Here is a 15,161-nt window from a genome sequence, read left to right as displayed (position 1 = left end):
GCAATGGAAACCAAGAAGAACTACTAGGAAACATGGTGAACTGATATGCAAGTATTTTATAAAAATAATATAAATCAAAATTCCACCCTTCTCCACAGACTAAACTTCATTGTTCAGTGTTTAAAAAGAAAGTCAAATGTCGGCTGAGTAACGATACGTCTCGGCGTAGAAATGCGCTGTCAGGCAGTCACATAAGGCAAGCTGTCGTTTTCAATGAAGTCCGTTCACACTCTTTTCAAGACTGGAGTTAAAATCTGAATCCAGAACTACAACAATTCTCAAAGTCTTCATATGAAGCTGCACGGAAGCTCCACAGTTTAGGTGCAGCCCAAAGAAACACTGAAAATGACATGTTGGTCCTTAATTTCCAGGAGTCAGGTGAGCATGGAAGAAGCTGTGGATCTGCTGGGCGCTGGCCTGGCCCACCAAGGGTTCTAACTCAGCTGGGGATGCATTGGAGATCTCTTGGATGCTGGGAAAGTTCTGCATCAGAGTCACAGCTCTGACCTTGCCGACCCCGGGGATCTGCTGGACCAAAGCCAGAGTGATTGAATCCAGCAGCCGGCATGAAGTCCTCCGTCTGAATGGGTTCTCCCTGCCCTCCCCATGAACCTAAAACAAATGGAGAGAGCTTTTTTTATTTAAGGAAACTTTATTTTTTTTACTCTGACACCAATTTATCATTGTTTTTTTGTCATTGTTTTTAAAACACATTATTTAAGTTATTATTACAAAAGGGTAAAATGCTATTCTTTTTCCGACTTCAAAATAATTAAATTTCAATTTACTATAAGGGCAAAATCTGAATAATCAGATTCACACAAGCAATGGAACATTTGCCACTATGGCTGAGCTTCAATTCTCGCTGTGCTAAAGGGAAACCACCAATAGCTGCACACCTGATTCCACCTTCCTGATGCAGCACTTCCTAGTGCCCCCCTGATCTTTCAATAAATGTTCAACTAAATACCTCAGTATTTCTGGTCTGGTTGATACAAATATTTCACCTTTTATTGTATTTCTTCTTTTTTCCCATCACAGCCTACATTTTATACATATTTTGCATTGTTCCTAGATGATATAGAGGATGTAAATAACTTCTTGGCTCTAATTAATGGATTTAAAAGTAATCATTGGCTGTGTCCGAAGGTCCGCTCTAACCCCTAAATCCCTCCATCACTATATAGAGCAGGGACTATATATTGGACTTTATTGTGAACTCAGTTGACTTACAGCACGGTCAGATGATCACTGAGCTCTCCTCACAAATCTGGAATATATCTGCTTGTTTAGTGACCATCAATGATCACTACCTTCTAGGTGCATTGTGGGAAATTTTGAGTAAGCTACTTTTTCATCCACTAGATGTTCAGAGACTCATCTAATCTTTTTAGTTTCGGACTCTGTAACCGCTGCTGTGGTAACATCTTCTTGCGTGTCCATCATGGTGCAAAGCCGCGTGACGTAAAGCGGTGTAGTGTCGCAAAACCACGTTCTCTACACATTATCTTTTTATTCTCTTTTTTTTCCGTGATATACACTTAGAGTTTGCATAGCAAAAACGCAAAATGTTATATTAACAAATTATATTAAAATGTATATTAGCAGTAATAATAATAATAAAAAAGTTTATCACGATAGAAAAAATAGAGGAGAAAGGTCACGATAGACATGTTTCTCTCGTCCTCACGATATATATCGCCATATCGCCCAGCTCTAATAACCACTATATAATTGGATCTGTGTTGTGCAACCTGCTATGAAGAGGTCAGATATAGGTCGCAAATGAGCAAAACGATCCGATGTGGGTCACTTCAGGCTGATCTGTGAACATAGCCTTAGTCAGCCTTTAATCACCTGAAGAACATCAGGATTAAAGGACCAATGTCCAGCAGGATCTAGAAAAACTCTTTCATGCATTTATCTTTAGTAGAATCAATCACTGCAACAGTGTCCTCATAGGTTTGCCAAAAAAGTCCATCAGGCAGCTGCAGCTGATCCAAATCACTGCTGCCAGTGTTCTCACTAGAACTAAGAAAGTAGAGCACATCAGCCCAGTTCTGAAGTCCTTCCACTGACTCCCTGTAGCTCAGAGAATAGACTTTAAAATCCTTCTGTTAGTCTAGAAATCACTGAATAGATCAGCACCTCGATCCATTACAGATCTGTTGTCAGTGGATCAATCTCTGATCCACCCTCTAGTTTAAAGGAATAGTACACCCAAAACATGATTAGCCTTCATTTTCTACTCACCCCCATGCTGAACAACACTCTGGAGTACTTTTTTGATATCTCAAATGCATCTGGAGATCTGGGAGGCTTCTTGCTGTCTGCTGACATTCAAATAATGGAGGTCTATGGCGCCCGAGACAGAAAGGTCCATAAAAGTCCACAAAAACGTGTCAATATTCCTCCATACTGCTCGTCCAATGTAATCCAAGTGTCCTGAGTGGGTAGCATCCATAATTTACTCGAAACGAAGTCATTTAGAACGTTTTAGAGCCTAAACAGTAGTGTATAGGATTTCCTAATAGCGCCCCCATGCGCGCTCACGATTCTACGGAAGCCGGCAGACCAAACCAGCGCATTCAGCTCGGCAAAGAACTCATGCTCTTCCTCAACACTGAAGTCCTCAGACATTTTTCTTTCGTTGTTTCTTTCTTTGCACAGGTAAACAGCACATTTCTTCTTCTACGCTTGCATTATCGGCAGAGCAGACGCTGAATGCGCACTTTCTTCCGGTTTGGTCTGCCGGCTTCCGTAGAATCGTGAGCGCGCATGGGGGCGCTATTAGGAAATCCTATACACTACTGTTTAGGCTCTAAAACGTTCTAAATGACTTCGTTTCGAGTAAATTCTGGATGCTACCCACTCAGGACACTTGGATTACATTGGACGAGCAGTATGGAGGAATATTGACACGTTTTTGTGGACTTTTATGGACCTTTCTGTCTCGGGCACCATAGACCTCCATTATTTGAATGTCAGCAGACAGCAAGAAGCCTCCCAGATCTCCAGATGCATTTGAGATATCAAAAAAGTACTCCAGGGTGTTGTTCAGCATGGGGGTGAGTAGAAAATGAAGGCTAATCATGTTTTGGGTGTACTATTCCTTTAAAGCTGTCTTTGACTGTTAAAGTTAAACTGTTAACTGAGGTATTTTTAGTTTAAGGTTGTGATCCAACTGTTTTTATTTGTTTTTCTACCTGCTTTATCGTGCTTTTATATCGATTTGCTTGTATTTTGTTTTAATTTCTTACATTTTTAAATTAATTTAAAGCCCTTTGAATTGTCTTTGTACTGAATTGTTCTATACAAATAAACGTGCCTTGCCTTCTGCAAACATCTCCCACACTGTTTCAGGTCTTCTCTAAGGTTCAAGATCCTGATCAACACTGGATACTTACAATCTGAGTGATGAGCTGAGAGGCCTCCGTCTGCCCACCGACAGGCAGCAGAGACAAACCCAGGTCCAACACCACAAACTTCTGCAGGGCGGAGAAGTACTGCTCACTGAGCCTGGTCCTCTCCGCCAACACTAGCTGCTGGAAGCTGCTGCTGGCCTGGAAAACAGCAGGAGAGCAGAGCACAGGTGAACAGGTTCCCTGCAGAACATGCAGCTGAAGGACTTCCCTTACGTTTCTGTAGCGGACCAGCTTCCTCCTGAACCCGTTTCCTGCCACCATGTCCCCCTCAGACACGTACAGGAGGCACACTTTGTTGGGAAGGAGGAAATCGGCCACAGCCAGTTCATTTTCAAACAGGACTTTCAAACCAGCTTCTGCAGAAGGAGTAGAGAGAGTTTAGCTTCCTGGAACTGAAGCATTATTTACCTTAAACTTCATCCATTAAAAAGGAGCAGTCAGTGTATGGATTCATTACATTAGAGTGCTGATATGATGATACTCAGTCCATAAATTATGACCTAAATGACCTCTGTCCAGCTGTCTTTTTTTTTAAACGGAGAATGAAGTCAACGCGCAAGCTGATCCAGAAGTCTGATGTTCCTGACCTCAACCACGCTGCTTTATCGCATCGACAGAAGAAGGCTCTGTTCGAATCCATGGGCTGTGTCCTCCGAAGGCCAGATTCAAAGGACGATTACGTCATAGCGCTGCGCCGAGGTCTGGTTGGATTCTAAGACTACTCGTTATGCGACCTACAAATGGGTCCTTCTTTTGGCCCGATATGAAGGATGGTTCCAATGTGTCCTTGGATATCCCTGAATTCATTGGTGAATGTTGGAAGTTCAGTTTAATATAATACAAGTATGTAAATAATTCCTTCTAAAATGAATGAAAATAGTTGTTTTAATGGTTATTGAGTCAGATATGTGGCGGTAATGTTTGATTTATCTAAAGGTTTTTATCTGTTACTGTGTGAATGGGTTTGGCTGTAATTTAAGGACAGATTCTAATATACCTGCAGTGTGTAAATCTGATAGGAATTTTATTTTTCAATTGCTATTTTGCACAATTTGCTTAATTTCGCAGATATATACTGTATATATATATATTTTATTATTGTTTAGATTTACTTATATATTTCTACCCCTTTTATAAAATAGAATAAAATAGAACAGAATATCTCTTTTTTGTCCCAAAATGGGCAAATTTACAGAAACAGAAAGATTATTGAAAATGGTCATACAAATGTGGACCTTAGAAAAATTTATAAGAATAACATAATAGGGAAGAGTAAAAATATAAACAATAATATACTGTACTGTTAAGTGTTAACAATATGAAACTGTGCACCTGGAGAATAAATAATCAATCTACAGCTATGGACATTTTTACAGTAATGGAAGTTTGAAAATAGCAGCAACATCAGAGATGTGCAAAATTATTTATGCTCCTGGTGGTTGGCACCTTTATTCCATTCTGGATTCTCATGAGTGAAGTCTTTGTTCACTTTACGATAAAGAAGGAGAAAAAAATTATAAAAAGAAACAGTTTTGAAAAGTTCAGTATTCGTTCTTCTCCTGCTTTCTGTGTCACTGTCGCGGTTGCTAAGCAACATAGCGTACGGCGGAGAAAGCCGCGCGAAGGGTAGACCCATAGATATCCATAATAAAGGCTAGATGTCTTACGGCGGAGTCTCAAACGTCATCACCGGCGGCCATCTTACCTCAGGCAGGCTTTCTGTTGTGGTCTGTGGTACCTAATGTAAGGTGAGTGATCAGCACGAACACAAATACTCTTATCTCACTGAATTCTTGACGGATTTACAAACAGTTTGGTTTCTTACAAACATTATGAACGTGGCTATAATTCTAGATGCTTGAACATGTCGAAATTGCAGATTTTCTTGTCGAAAAATGACTTAATCGCGCAGCATAGTTGTGCATCACGGCTACTTGCGCAAATTATCAAGGCTGAGATTATTAGTCAATTATATAGGTTTTACTGACACCAATAACGATTGTATGACAATTAATCTTTGGTGTAAATTACAATATTTGTGGATGTGGTTGTAGTTATTAGTTGGCTAATAACAATAATCTGAGTGCTGTTGTATTTTCATTATTAGCCTAACGTTAGCTGGCTAATAACAAGAAGCTGCAAAGTGAGACCTAACGTTAGTAAGTTAGCAGCTAACGTTACAGTTTAGCTAGCTGCTAACGTTAACCAGCAACTTTACATCAGTGGAAGAGGCAGAATTTAACATGATTTCCAATCGATTTGGTTTGTCAACACATCTTACATTATGTTACAGGAATTTGCTGGGTTTATTAAAAGGAAGATGCCAGACTTTTGCTATGACATAATAGTATTACAAGACTGTTGTTGACTCAAAGCTTTTATAAGTTTGTATTAGTTTCATTTGGACAACTTAAAGATGGTGTTGTGCCAAACATTTTCAACTTTCCAGCTCATCTTCAAAGGGCATGTGTATCATTGAAATTTAATCACATATTGATATACCAATCTTATACACTGTGAATTGTTGTTGGTCACTTTTGTTTTTGTTTCTGCAGGTTATATAATGTGTAAGCAGGAGGAGAAGATCGTCCATCCCCGTTTGCTGACATTCCTGCACTAGTACATGACCACAGCTACCTTCCTGTCCACTTTGATGGCCTTGTGGACAACGGTCTCTTGTACATTATACAGAAGCTCAATAAAACCATCCTTTTCAAAGGGCATTAGCCAAGCTATGTTTTTTGGGTCATTTTTTAAATCTCTGTCTTCCATGTGTACACCATCACAGTAGTGTAGGTGGGGATTTCAACATGCTACATCTATATATACTTGTGAAGGGGACTATTGTACCAATTTTAATAGCAAATAAATGTCACTTTTATAATGGTTTAAAAATAGGAACTTTTGTGTAATTACCCCTGATATATAATCCGAATAGTCTACATGAAACTTCAAAGTGTTACCTTTAATTTGAAACCTGGATTATGCTGCTACACCAAGAGGTTGCCACACAATAAGCCTTTTCTGTCAGTATTCAATACTTTATTATAACAATAATATTCATATTATAAAAGTATGTATGTAAATATAAATAAATTAGGACTGTGAAATAATTAATCACACCCAAATAAAAGTGTTTATATATATATATATATATATATATATATATATATATATATATATATATATATATATATATATATACACACATATTTATATATAGGTATCTATATCTATATAGATATCTATATAGATATCTATAGATATACACTATATTGCCAAAAGTATTTGCTCACCCATCCAAATTATTGGAATCAGGTGTTCCAATCACTTCCATGGCCACAGGTGTATAAATTCAAGCACCTAGGCATGCAGACTGTTTTTACAAACATTTGTGAAAGAATGGGTCGCTCTCAGGAGCTCAGTGAATTCCAGCGTGGAACTGTGATAGGATGCCACCTGTGCAACAAATCCAGTCGTGAAATTTCCTCGCTCCTAAATATTCCACAGTCAACTGTCAGCTGTATTATAAGAAAATGGAAGTGTTTGGGAACGACAGCAACTCAGCCACGAAGTGGTAGGCCACGTAAACTGACGGAGCGGGGTCAGCGGATGCTGACGCCCATAGTGCGAAGAGGTCGCCAACTTTCTGCAGAGTCAATCACTACAGACCTCCAAACTTCATGTGGCCTTCAGATTAGCTCAAGAACAGTGCGCAGAGAGCTTCATGGAATGGGTTTCCATGGTCGAGCAGCTGCATCCAAGCCATACATCACCAAGTGCAATGCAAAGCGTCGGATGCGGTGGTGTAAAGCACGCCGCCACTGGACTCTAGAGCAGTGGAGACGCGTTCTCTGGAGTGACGAATCGCGCTTCTCCATCTGGCAATCTGATGGACGGGTCTGGGTTTGGCGGTTGCCAGGAGAACGGTACTTGTCTGACTGCATTGTGCCAAGTGTAAAGTTTGTTGGAGGGGGGATTATGGTGTGGGGTTGTTTTTCAGGAGCTGGGCTTGGCCCCTTAGTTCCAGTGAAAGGAACTCTGAATGCTTCAGCATACCAAGACATTTTGGACAATTCCATGCTCCCAACTTTGTGGGAACAGTTTGGAGCTGGCCCCTTCCTCTTCCAACATGACTGTGCACCAGTGCACAAAGCAAGGTCCATAAAGACATGGATGACAGAGTCTGGTGTGGATGAACTTGACTGGCCTGCACAGAGTCCTGACCTCAACCCGATAGAACACCTTTGGGATGAATTAGAGCGGAGACTGAGAGCCAGGCCTTCTCGTCCAACATCAGTGTGCGACCTCACAAATGCGCTTCTGGAAGAATGGTCAAAAATTCCCATAAACACACTCCTAAACCTTGTGGACAGCCTTCCCAGAAGAGTTGAAGCTGTTCTAGCTGCAAAGGGTGGACCGACGTCATATTGAACCCTATGGATTAGGAACGGGATGTCACTTAAGCTCATATGTGAGTCAAGGCAGGTGAGCAAATACTTTTGGCAATATAGTGTATCTATATATCATGTTGCCCTTCAGTACACTGAGTTTTAATAGCATATATTGATTTAACATAAATACCTTGTGCATGTGTATATTTATTGCACCTGTATGTTCTATTCAATGTTCTTTTCATATGAAATACCATGGTTATAATTATTCATAAGTGTGCAGTATCATAACTACATGTCTGACTTTTGTTTAACAAACCAAACAATTAGACAATTGAGGAAGTTATGGTTATAGGGCTTGGTCGTCGTGACGTAGGCACTTCGCGTCGCCGCCATGTTGAATGCGTCTTTTACCGCGGCTCAGACTACTGCCTATGACTACCGGGTACTGTACTCCCTCTCAGCCGTGTTTTAATTTGATTAATTTCACCTTAACTTGATTTCAACCATGGTAAACCGTTGCTGTATTGTGGGCTGTAACAGCTCAACGCATGATCGCCATGGAAACATAGAAAATGGGTTAACTTTCCACCGCTTTCCTGAATGGACGCGTAACCATGGAGACCAAGCGTCAGAGATAAAGAGTCGTCGGCTAGCTTGGATCGCGGCTGTAAGACGACCGAACATAACTTTCCACAGTATTCCAATGTCATTGAGAGTGTGTTCATTTTCATTCTGGTAAGTTAAAGATGCACGGTTTTATTTTATAGCCTACTTTGTTTCTTTCCTTCAAAGTTGGGATCTTTTACGGGAAAATAATAAAAACGGCAGCGGGAAAATGCTCAAATACGTGAGAAACCCGGAGGGTTGGCAGTTAACGTTACTAACTACATCTTTGAAACACACAGCAGCTAGTTAAAAGTACATTACATGCGTGAGTGGTTGTTAGCACTAGCGGTTAGCAGTTGCTAAACTAGCAGGTTCCAGAGCCCGACTGATCACAGCTTACCTTCGTACGAATTACTCTGTTCCCACTGTTTGATGGCTTTATGATCTGCAGCTCCTGAACCCATCCATTCATGAACTGCACATGAGACTCCAAGGACTTGTAGCTTCGGAACTGTTTTGAAGTATAGGCGCTCACTCATCGGTGCTCCACTCATTGTTTGGAACTTTATATGGATCCAAATGATTAATAATGCTGATTTTGTCACCATACCGGTCCCTGGCTTCTCTATTTAATGTGTCCCGGCAAATTCCAGATCCTTTTCGGGATTTTAACATCTTTTTTCTCTCTACTTCTGTCTCTTCTTTCAACAACAACGTTGTGTCAGAGCTATGTTTACGTTTGCGTAGCCGTCAATATGACCGCGACGTCCCACAATGCAACGTGGATCCCGAGCCCTATTTAAGTACATGCGCCTTTAAAACACAATGTTACGAATGAGCGAACTGCCTTATATTCTTTGATATAGAAAAGGCATATGACATGATGTGGGTGGATGGATTATTAATTAAATTATACAAGATTGGTATTAAAGGGAGAATATTTAAATGGATTAAAGACTTTTTAACAGGTAGGAAAATACAAGTTAGAATAGGAGAAACTACCTCAGGAAAATATAAAGTAGAAAATAGAACTCCACAGGGGAGTATTATAAGTCCACTTTTGTTCTCAATTATGATAAACGATGTATTTAAAGATATTGAAAAAGACATGGGGTGTTCACTATTTGCAGATGATGGAGCTGTTTGGAAACGAGGGAAAAATGTTGATTTTATTGTTAAAAAATTACAAAAGGTTATTATTGAAATAGAGAAATGGGCGTTGCAATGGGGATTTAAATTCTCAGTTGATAAAACAAAAGTAATGTTATTTACTCAGAAAAAAATAAACAAGGAAATAAAATTAAAATTATATAAACAAGAGTTAGAGCAGGTAAAGTGTATAAAATTTTTAGGATTATGGTTTGATGAAAAATTAAAATGGCATATACATATACAAAAAGTTGTTGATAAATGTAAGAAAATCTTGAATATTTTGAGATGTTTGGCTGGCAGTGACTGGGGAGCAGATAGGAAATCACTAAAACAGATTTACACAAGTATGATAAGATCCAACATAGACTTTGGTTGTTTAGTTTACGGTTCAGCAGCTAAAACACATCTAACCAAATTAGACATTATCCAACATCAGGCACTAAGATTATGTACTGGAGCATTTAAAACCACACCAACAGCAGCATTAGAAATAGAAATGGGAGAAATGCCATTAGATTTAAGAAGAACAAAATTAGAAATCAATTACTGGTTAAATTTACAAGGAAATAAAGGGGATCACCCAACTTTGGACATTTTAAATCCATGCTGGGAAAAAGAAAAGAAAGAAATGAGGAGTTTTGGATGGACAATTGAAAATAAAATTAAAAAATTTAAAATGAATAGTTTAGAAATGAGTCAAACAACACCAATATCAATTATACCTCCCTGGATTCTACCAGAAGCAACAGTAGATATGTCACTAATGGAAAAGAAACAAGATAAATCGTACACGGTAGATATCAATTTAGTACAGTTATATTTAGACAGTTATTATCAATATATTCAAATTTATACCGATGCATCAAAAATAACTGAGAAATTAGGAATAGCATTTGTAGTACCAGAATTCAATATAAAAATAGGAAAACGGATTACAGATGGATTATCAGTATACACAGGAGAAATGTTGGCAATATTATTAGCATTACAATGAGTAGAAGATATAAAACCGTTAAAATCAGTCATTTGTTCAGATTCAAGCTCCGCATTGTTAAGTTTAAAAAATAACCAAACAGATAGTAGGATGGACATTTTATTAGAAATAAATCATACACTGTTCAGAATACGAAACATGGGGCTGATAGTTACATTTGTGTGGGTTCCAGCACATATTGGGGTAGAAGGAAACGAGTGGGCAGATAAAATGGCAAAAAGGGCAATTAAACATTCTATTAGTTTTATAGTTAAAATAAGTAAATCAGAAGGAAAGAGTATTATTAAAGAGAAACTTATGGAAATTTGGCAAAAAAGGTGGGATGAAGATAAAACAGGAAGATGGTTTTATAAAATTCAGAAGATGGTAGGAGAAAGAAGAAATGGAAGAAGAAATAGAAAGGAGGAAAGAGTGATAACAAGGTTAAGATTTGGTCATACAGGACTTAATTATACACTTTTAAAAATACAAAAACATAAAACGGGCAAATGTGATTTCTGTGATAAATATGAAACCATAGAACATGTTATATTAGACTGTCATAAATATGAAAGAGAGAGAAGATATATGAGAAGAGAGTTTGAAGACATTAAGGAGAAGGTCAATTTATTAGATATACTGAGGAAAAATTTAGGGAGTAAACACATACAAATAATTATTCGTTTTCTAAAGAAAACGAAATTATTCCATAGAATTTAATTATAGTAAGTGTGTTTGTGAGTGAAGGAATGATATACAAAGCTGTGCACAAATTTGTTTATACTTTTAAGTGTGAATGTGTGAATGTATGTTTAGAAGAAGTTAGGGTAGAATATATCAGGATAAATATTTAAACCATCACGAACCACACTCCATACCAGTAAGTGGCGGTAATGCTACTAACAGTTTGTTGCCAACCGCCATAAAACACGAGAAGAAGAAGAAGAAGAGCGAACTGCCTGTGGTAAGATGGCCGCCACGTGCGGACGTCGACCCCCATTGGCCAGCAGCGCGGACGAGACATCTAGCCTTTATTATGGATATCTATGGGTAGACCTGTTTGGATTCACAGCCAAAACACTTCCGGTCTCTTCATTTTCAAGGACTTCAAAGGATCCAGTCCAGGTAGACCGGGTCCCTGGAAGACGCAGACTATTAATTCGAACAGAGCCGAAGACTCACCCTTTAAGCCCTGAAGAAGAGAGGAAGTCCTCCATTTCTCACTGCAGACCACGTGACCGTATGGAGGAGCGGCATTCACCAAGGCAGTTGGCTTAGGTTCCATTCAGAGGAAAAACTACGACATCATCGACTTCATAAACACTGGGCGCCTCTACAAAAACAAAATCTTCCTCTTCTAATGATTTCCGAAAGGCTGAAGGCTGCTGGTGGGAAATGCTGCCCCCTGCAGGCCTGTGAGGAAAAGTCAGAGGACAAGGAACTTCTGTCCTTCATGAAAAACCAGCCATCCTGTTTCATTAATCTCCAAGAATATATCTTTTCAACTTTAGGGGGCTCACTTTCCTTCTCTTCTTTGATTAAAGCACTTCTTCCAAGGGCATTGATTCACAAACATCATTGTTCTCTGCCTTAATCTGAAATGAGCAGTGGCCCTCACACTTTAAACAAACAGGTCATTATTTTATCCTGAACGGTTCAACATATAAAGTTAAAAAAGTTTGGGTATTTAAAAAAATTATGTTTAATAATGAGCTCAACCAATGGTATTATTTAACTGACGATTTAACTGTAGCTTGTTTTTACCTCAACCTGTAAGAACAGACTGATTTCTACACTCCCTTCAACAAGATTTCTGTTTCGTCAGCTGGTTTCTACAGGAAAATAACATTCCTGATTCACTGGAGAAATGCGTGGACATTTCATCAGAATCTCCAAATAAACAACCAAATGAGAGATTTTTCCTTAAACTGTTGACAGAGTTGATTTATCTGCTCTATCTTAAAGCATAAAAACTAAACATATATGATTCCTCTAATGATCATTTTAATTGAAAATATTTTGTTGTTGTCTAAAATATTGTTCTGATGGGGTCATCTGCGCTTCAGGAAGTCCTGGGGGAGGAGGCTTGGGAGATCCGGTGTCCATCAAGCTTTAGACCTGTAAAATAAATCTTAAATAAAAAGTAATGATTTCCAACCAATCAAAGATATTTTGTTGTTAAAAAAAAATAAATAAATTCAAAATTTTTATGTGAAACTGTGTTTTTACAAAGATAATTTTACATATGATAAAAGAAAAAAACAATATATTTCTCCTTTGTTATCCCATTATCTACACCTTTGTTATAAACACAAATAACAACTAGGAAAAAAATATAAACAATACATCACAGAATTATTCAGATTACTTACATACTTTAAAATGACTTCAATGATAAACATTTAAAATATATGGAAAGTAAAAAGAATTTATATCTAGACAAAAAAGCATCTAGACTAGATAAATTATATTGGTAATGATATAGATGGGAATTCCCAGAAAAAAACTGATGTTTCTTTATTCAGTTGAATTCTGTTTCTTTATATAGCCACAATTCAAAACACACATCAAATCAAGACAAAGAGAATATTAAATGGGGACAGATTTTATATTCTCAGAAAAGAAGAGCGTGTTATTTAATCATTAAAGCTACAGTGTGTAATAATTACAGGGATATGAAGTCAGAAATGGAATATATTATACATAACTGTTATTTATCATCACCTATGAGCTCAGCCTTTTAACCATAATATTTGCGTTGCCTTAGGATTCGTTATTTATAATTACATAGGAGCGGGTCTCGCAGCCATGGAGGCAGACATCTTTGCGCTACGGCAAGCGCAGAGGCAACAAACTAGCGATTGCGAGATCGCCCATTACGCTTGAAAGTAACTATGGCAAGTTGAGAGAGATGAACTGAGACGGTACTGAACAGTAGATGGCAGTATTATGCCTGAGAAGCGTTTAGTCTGCCTGAAACCAAAGAAGAAGAAGAAGCAGGTATACGGCGCTTCAGTAACAAGAAAGGTGAACAAGGCGGCAGGCGTGAGTGACTTTGCAAACTGTTTGGCACTGTGTGGCCAAACATCAGACGAATGGAGGATCATGCCTACTCTGTATCACAACGAAAAGCGGCGGACACCGAACCCCCGTCATCTAAGAAGCGGAAACACGACGAGAATAAACGCAAGCGTGACAAGAAACGGCAAAAAACACGGATCAACATTGGCACGGCATTTACACAATGGAAGTCACTGATGGAGAAAAAAGGTTTTCAAAGTGACGCTCAAATCGCCAGTTTTCTGTTGGACAGGTAATTAATCCTACACACACAATTGTCTTTTTATACACGTAATACCCCACCCCCACATCCCGTTTCAACCAAACTATTGTCAAGATGTCTGGTAGCATTACCTAGATAAGGCCACAGCTTCATAAAATTACCACAGCTGAAAGTGGCGTGTGTGAGTGTGAGAGAGACAGATATATGAAGCTGCATATCAGCGAGCTACGGATATATACCTCGGTTACTTCTCTCCGGCTCCTTTGGAGATCTTCAAGCCTTTCCCCCTCTGCTCTAGTCACCCCGCTGGCACCTCTCCCTCGCCTGGCCCTGGCTGCACGCCCAACCCGGCCTCTCTGCCCTCTTCCTCGCCCTCTTCCTCTCCCTCTTCCTCGCCTTGTAATCCCCGTGCCACAAACAAGACTTGGACTCTGTAAACAGGGAATATATATTCTTCCAGCGAACACAATCTCGCTGTTAAACTAATGACTACAATTACTTCGTCTGTTTATATCACCATGCAAAGCAGCTCACCAAAACGTCACAACGATGTAGAAAAAATAACGAGTATATTTATTATCTTAAGTCTACATGAAATCTATACCCTACACCAGTGGTTCCCAAAGATTTTCTTCTGGGCCCCCCTTTGGATTACAATAAAATTTCCGCGCCCCCCCATCCCGCCCAAACAACCCCCCTCCCCCCCCCCGACCCCGAAAAAATAAATAAATAAAAAAATAAACTGGGCACACACATCGTTCAACCAGATATAATAAATCTATACACATATTTTGTTTTCAAACTCCACTGAAGTTTATTTCACACTTCAGGTTGCAACAAAACAAACTGCACCATCTTTACAGTGGAACACTTTTGTGTAACTGTATTTTTTTCAGTTCTATAATGTAGATTAGAAGAGGATTCTTTGTTGTCTGTGTTATTTTAAACATATTTCTTTTTTTTATTTGTAACAATATTTAACTTTGCTATAATCTATGGCATTGCGCCCCCTAGGGGGCGCGCCCCACACTTTGGGAACCACTGCCCTACACAGACTAATGAAATACTATCTGTAAAATTATCTATGTAAACAAACCTCATCACTTGAGAAGGTAGGTGATGCGGACGTCGTGGCAGACATTTTGTCCCATAACGCTCGCCGTACTGTTGGGGGGAGAAGCGGTGGGGGGGAGATGTTCATGTTGCTGCAGTCTGCAGTCTGACCCCTAGATGTCGCTGAAAATTACACACTGTAGCTTTAAACGCAAACAACTGGTTTCCCAACTTTTAAGGATGCAGACATACAATATCATATAGATACAAAA

The 15,161-nt window shown here is 39.0% G+C and overlaps 1 protein-coding gene across 1 annotated transcript; it reads right to left on the bottom strand.

Annotated features, from left to right (window-relative positions):
• Positions 1 to 36: 36 nt before the first annotated feature.
• On the bottom strand, positions 37 to 14,966 carry faap24 (FA core complex associated protein 24). Its single transcript, XM_038294803.1, has 5 exons — positions 14,933 to 14,966; positions 11,736 to 12,671; positions 3,639 to 3,781; positions 3,408 to 3,563; positions 37 to 612 (listed from the first exon to the last, which is right to left on the bottom strand). The coding sequence occupies exons 2-5, from the start codon at positions 11,836 to 11,838 to the stop codon at positions 361 to 363; spliced, it is 654 nt and encodes a 217-aa protein (XP_038150731.1). The 5' UTR covers positions 11,839 to 12,671; positions 14,933 to 14,966; the 3' UTR covers positions 37 to 360.
• Between the last annotated feature and the right edge of the window lie 195 nt (positions 14,967 to 15,161).

This window comes from Cyprinodon tularosa, unplaced genomic scaffold, assembly GCF_016077235.1.
Source record: "Cyprinodon tularosa strain WSP-4 unplaced genomic scaffold, ASM1607723v1 ctg346, whole genome shotgun sequence".
Classification (NCBI taxonomy): Eukaryota; Metazoa; Chordata; class Actinopteri; order Cyprinodontiformes; family Cyprinodontidae; genus Cyprinodon; species Cyprinodon tularosa.
Note: the sequence above shows the minus strand (reverse complement) of the source record. Positions and strands in the feature narration are given on the sequence as shown.

Bases quoted from the DNA above. Each gene is read 5' to 3' on its own strand.
- faap24 (XM_038294803.1), bottom strand. From the start codon at position 11,838: ATGGAACCTAAGCCAACTGCCTTGGTGAATGCCGCTCCTCCATACGGT. The intron at 3,564-3,638 runs GTAAGGGAAGTC...GCTGTTTTCCAG, and splicing joins AGCTGGTCCGCTACAGAAAC to GCCAGCAGCAGCTTCCAGCA. The intron at 613-3,407 runs GTAAGTATCCAG...CATTTGTTTTAG, and splicing joins CTCAGCTCATCACTCAGATT to GTTCATGGGGAGGGCAGGGA.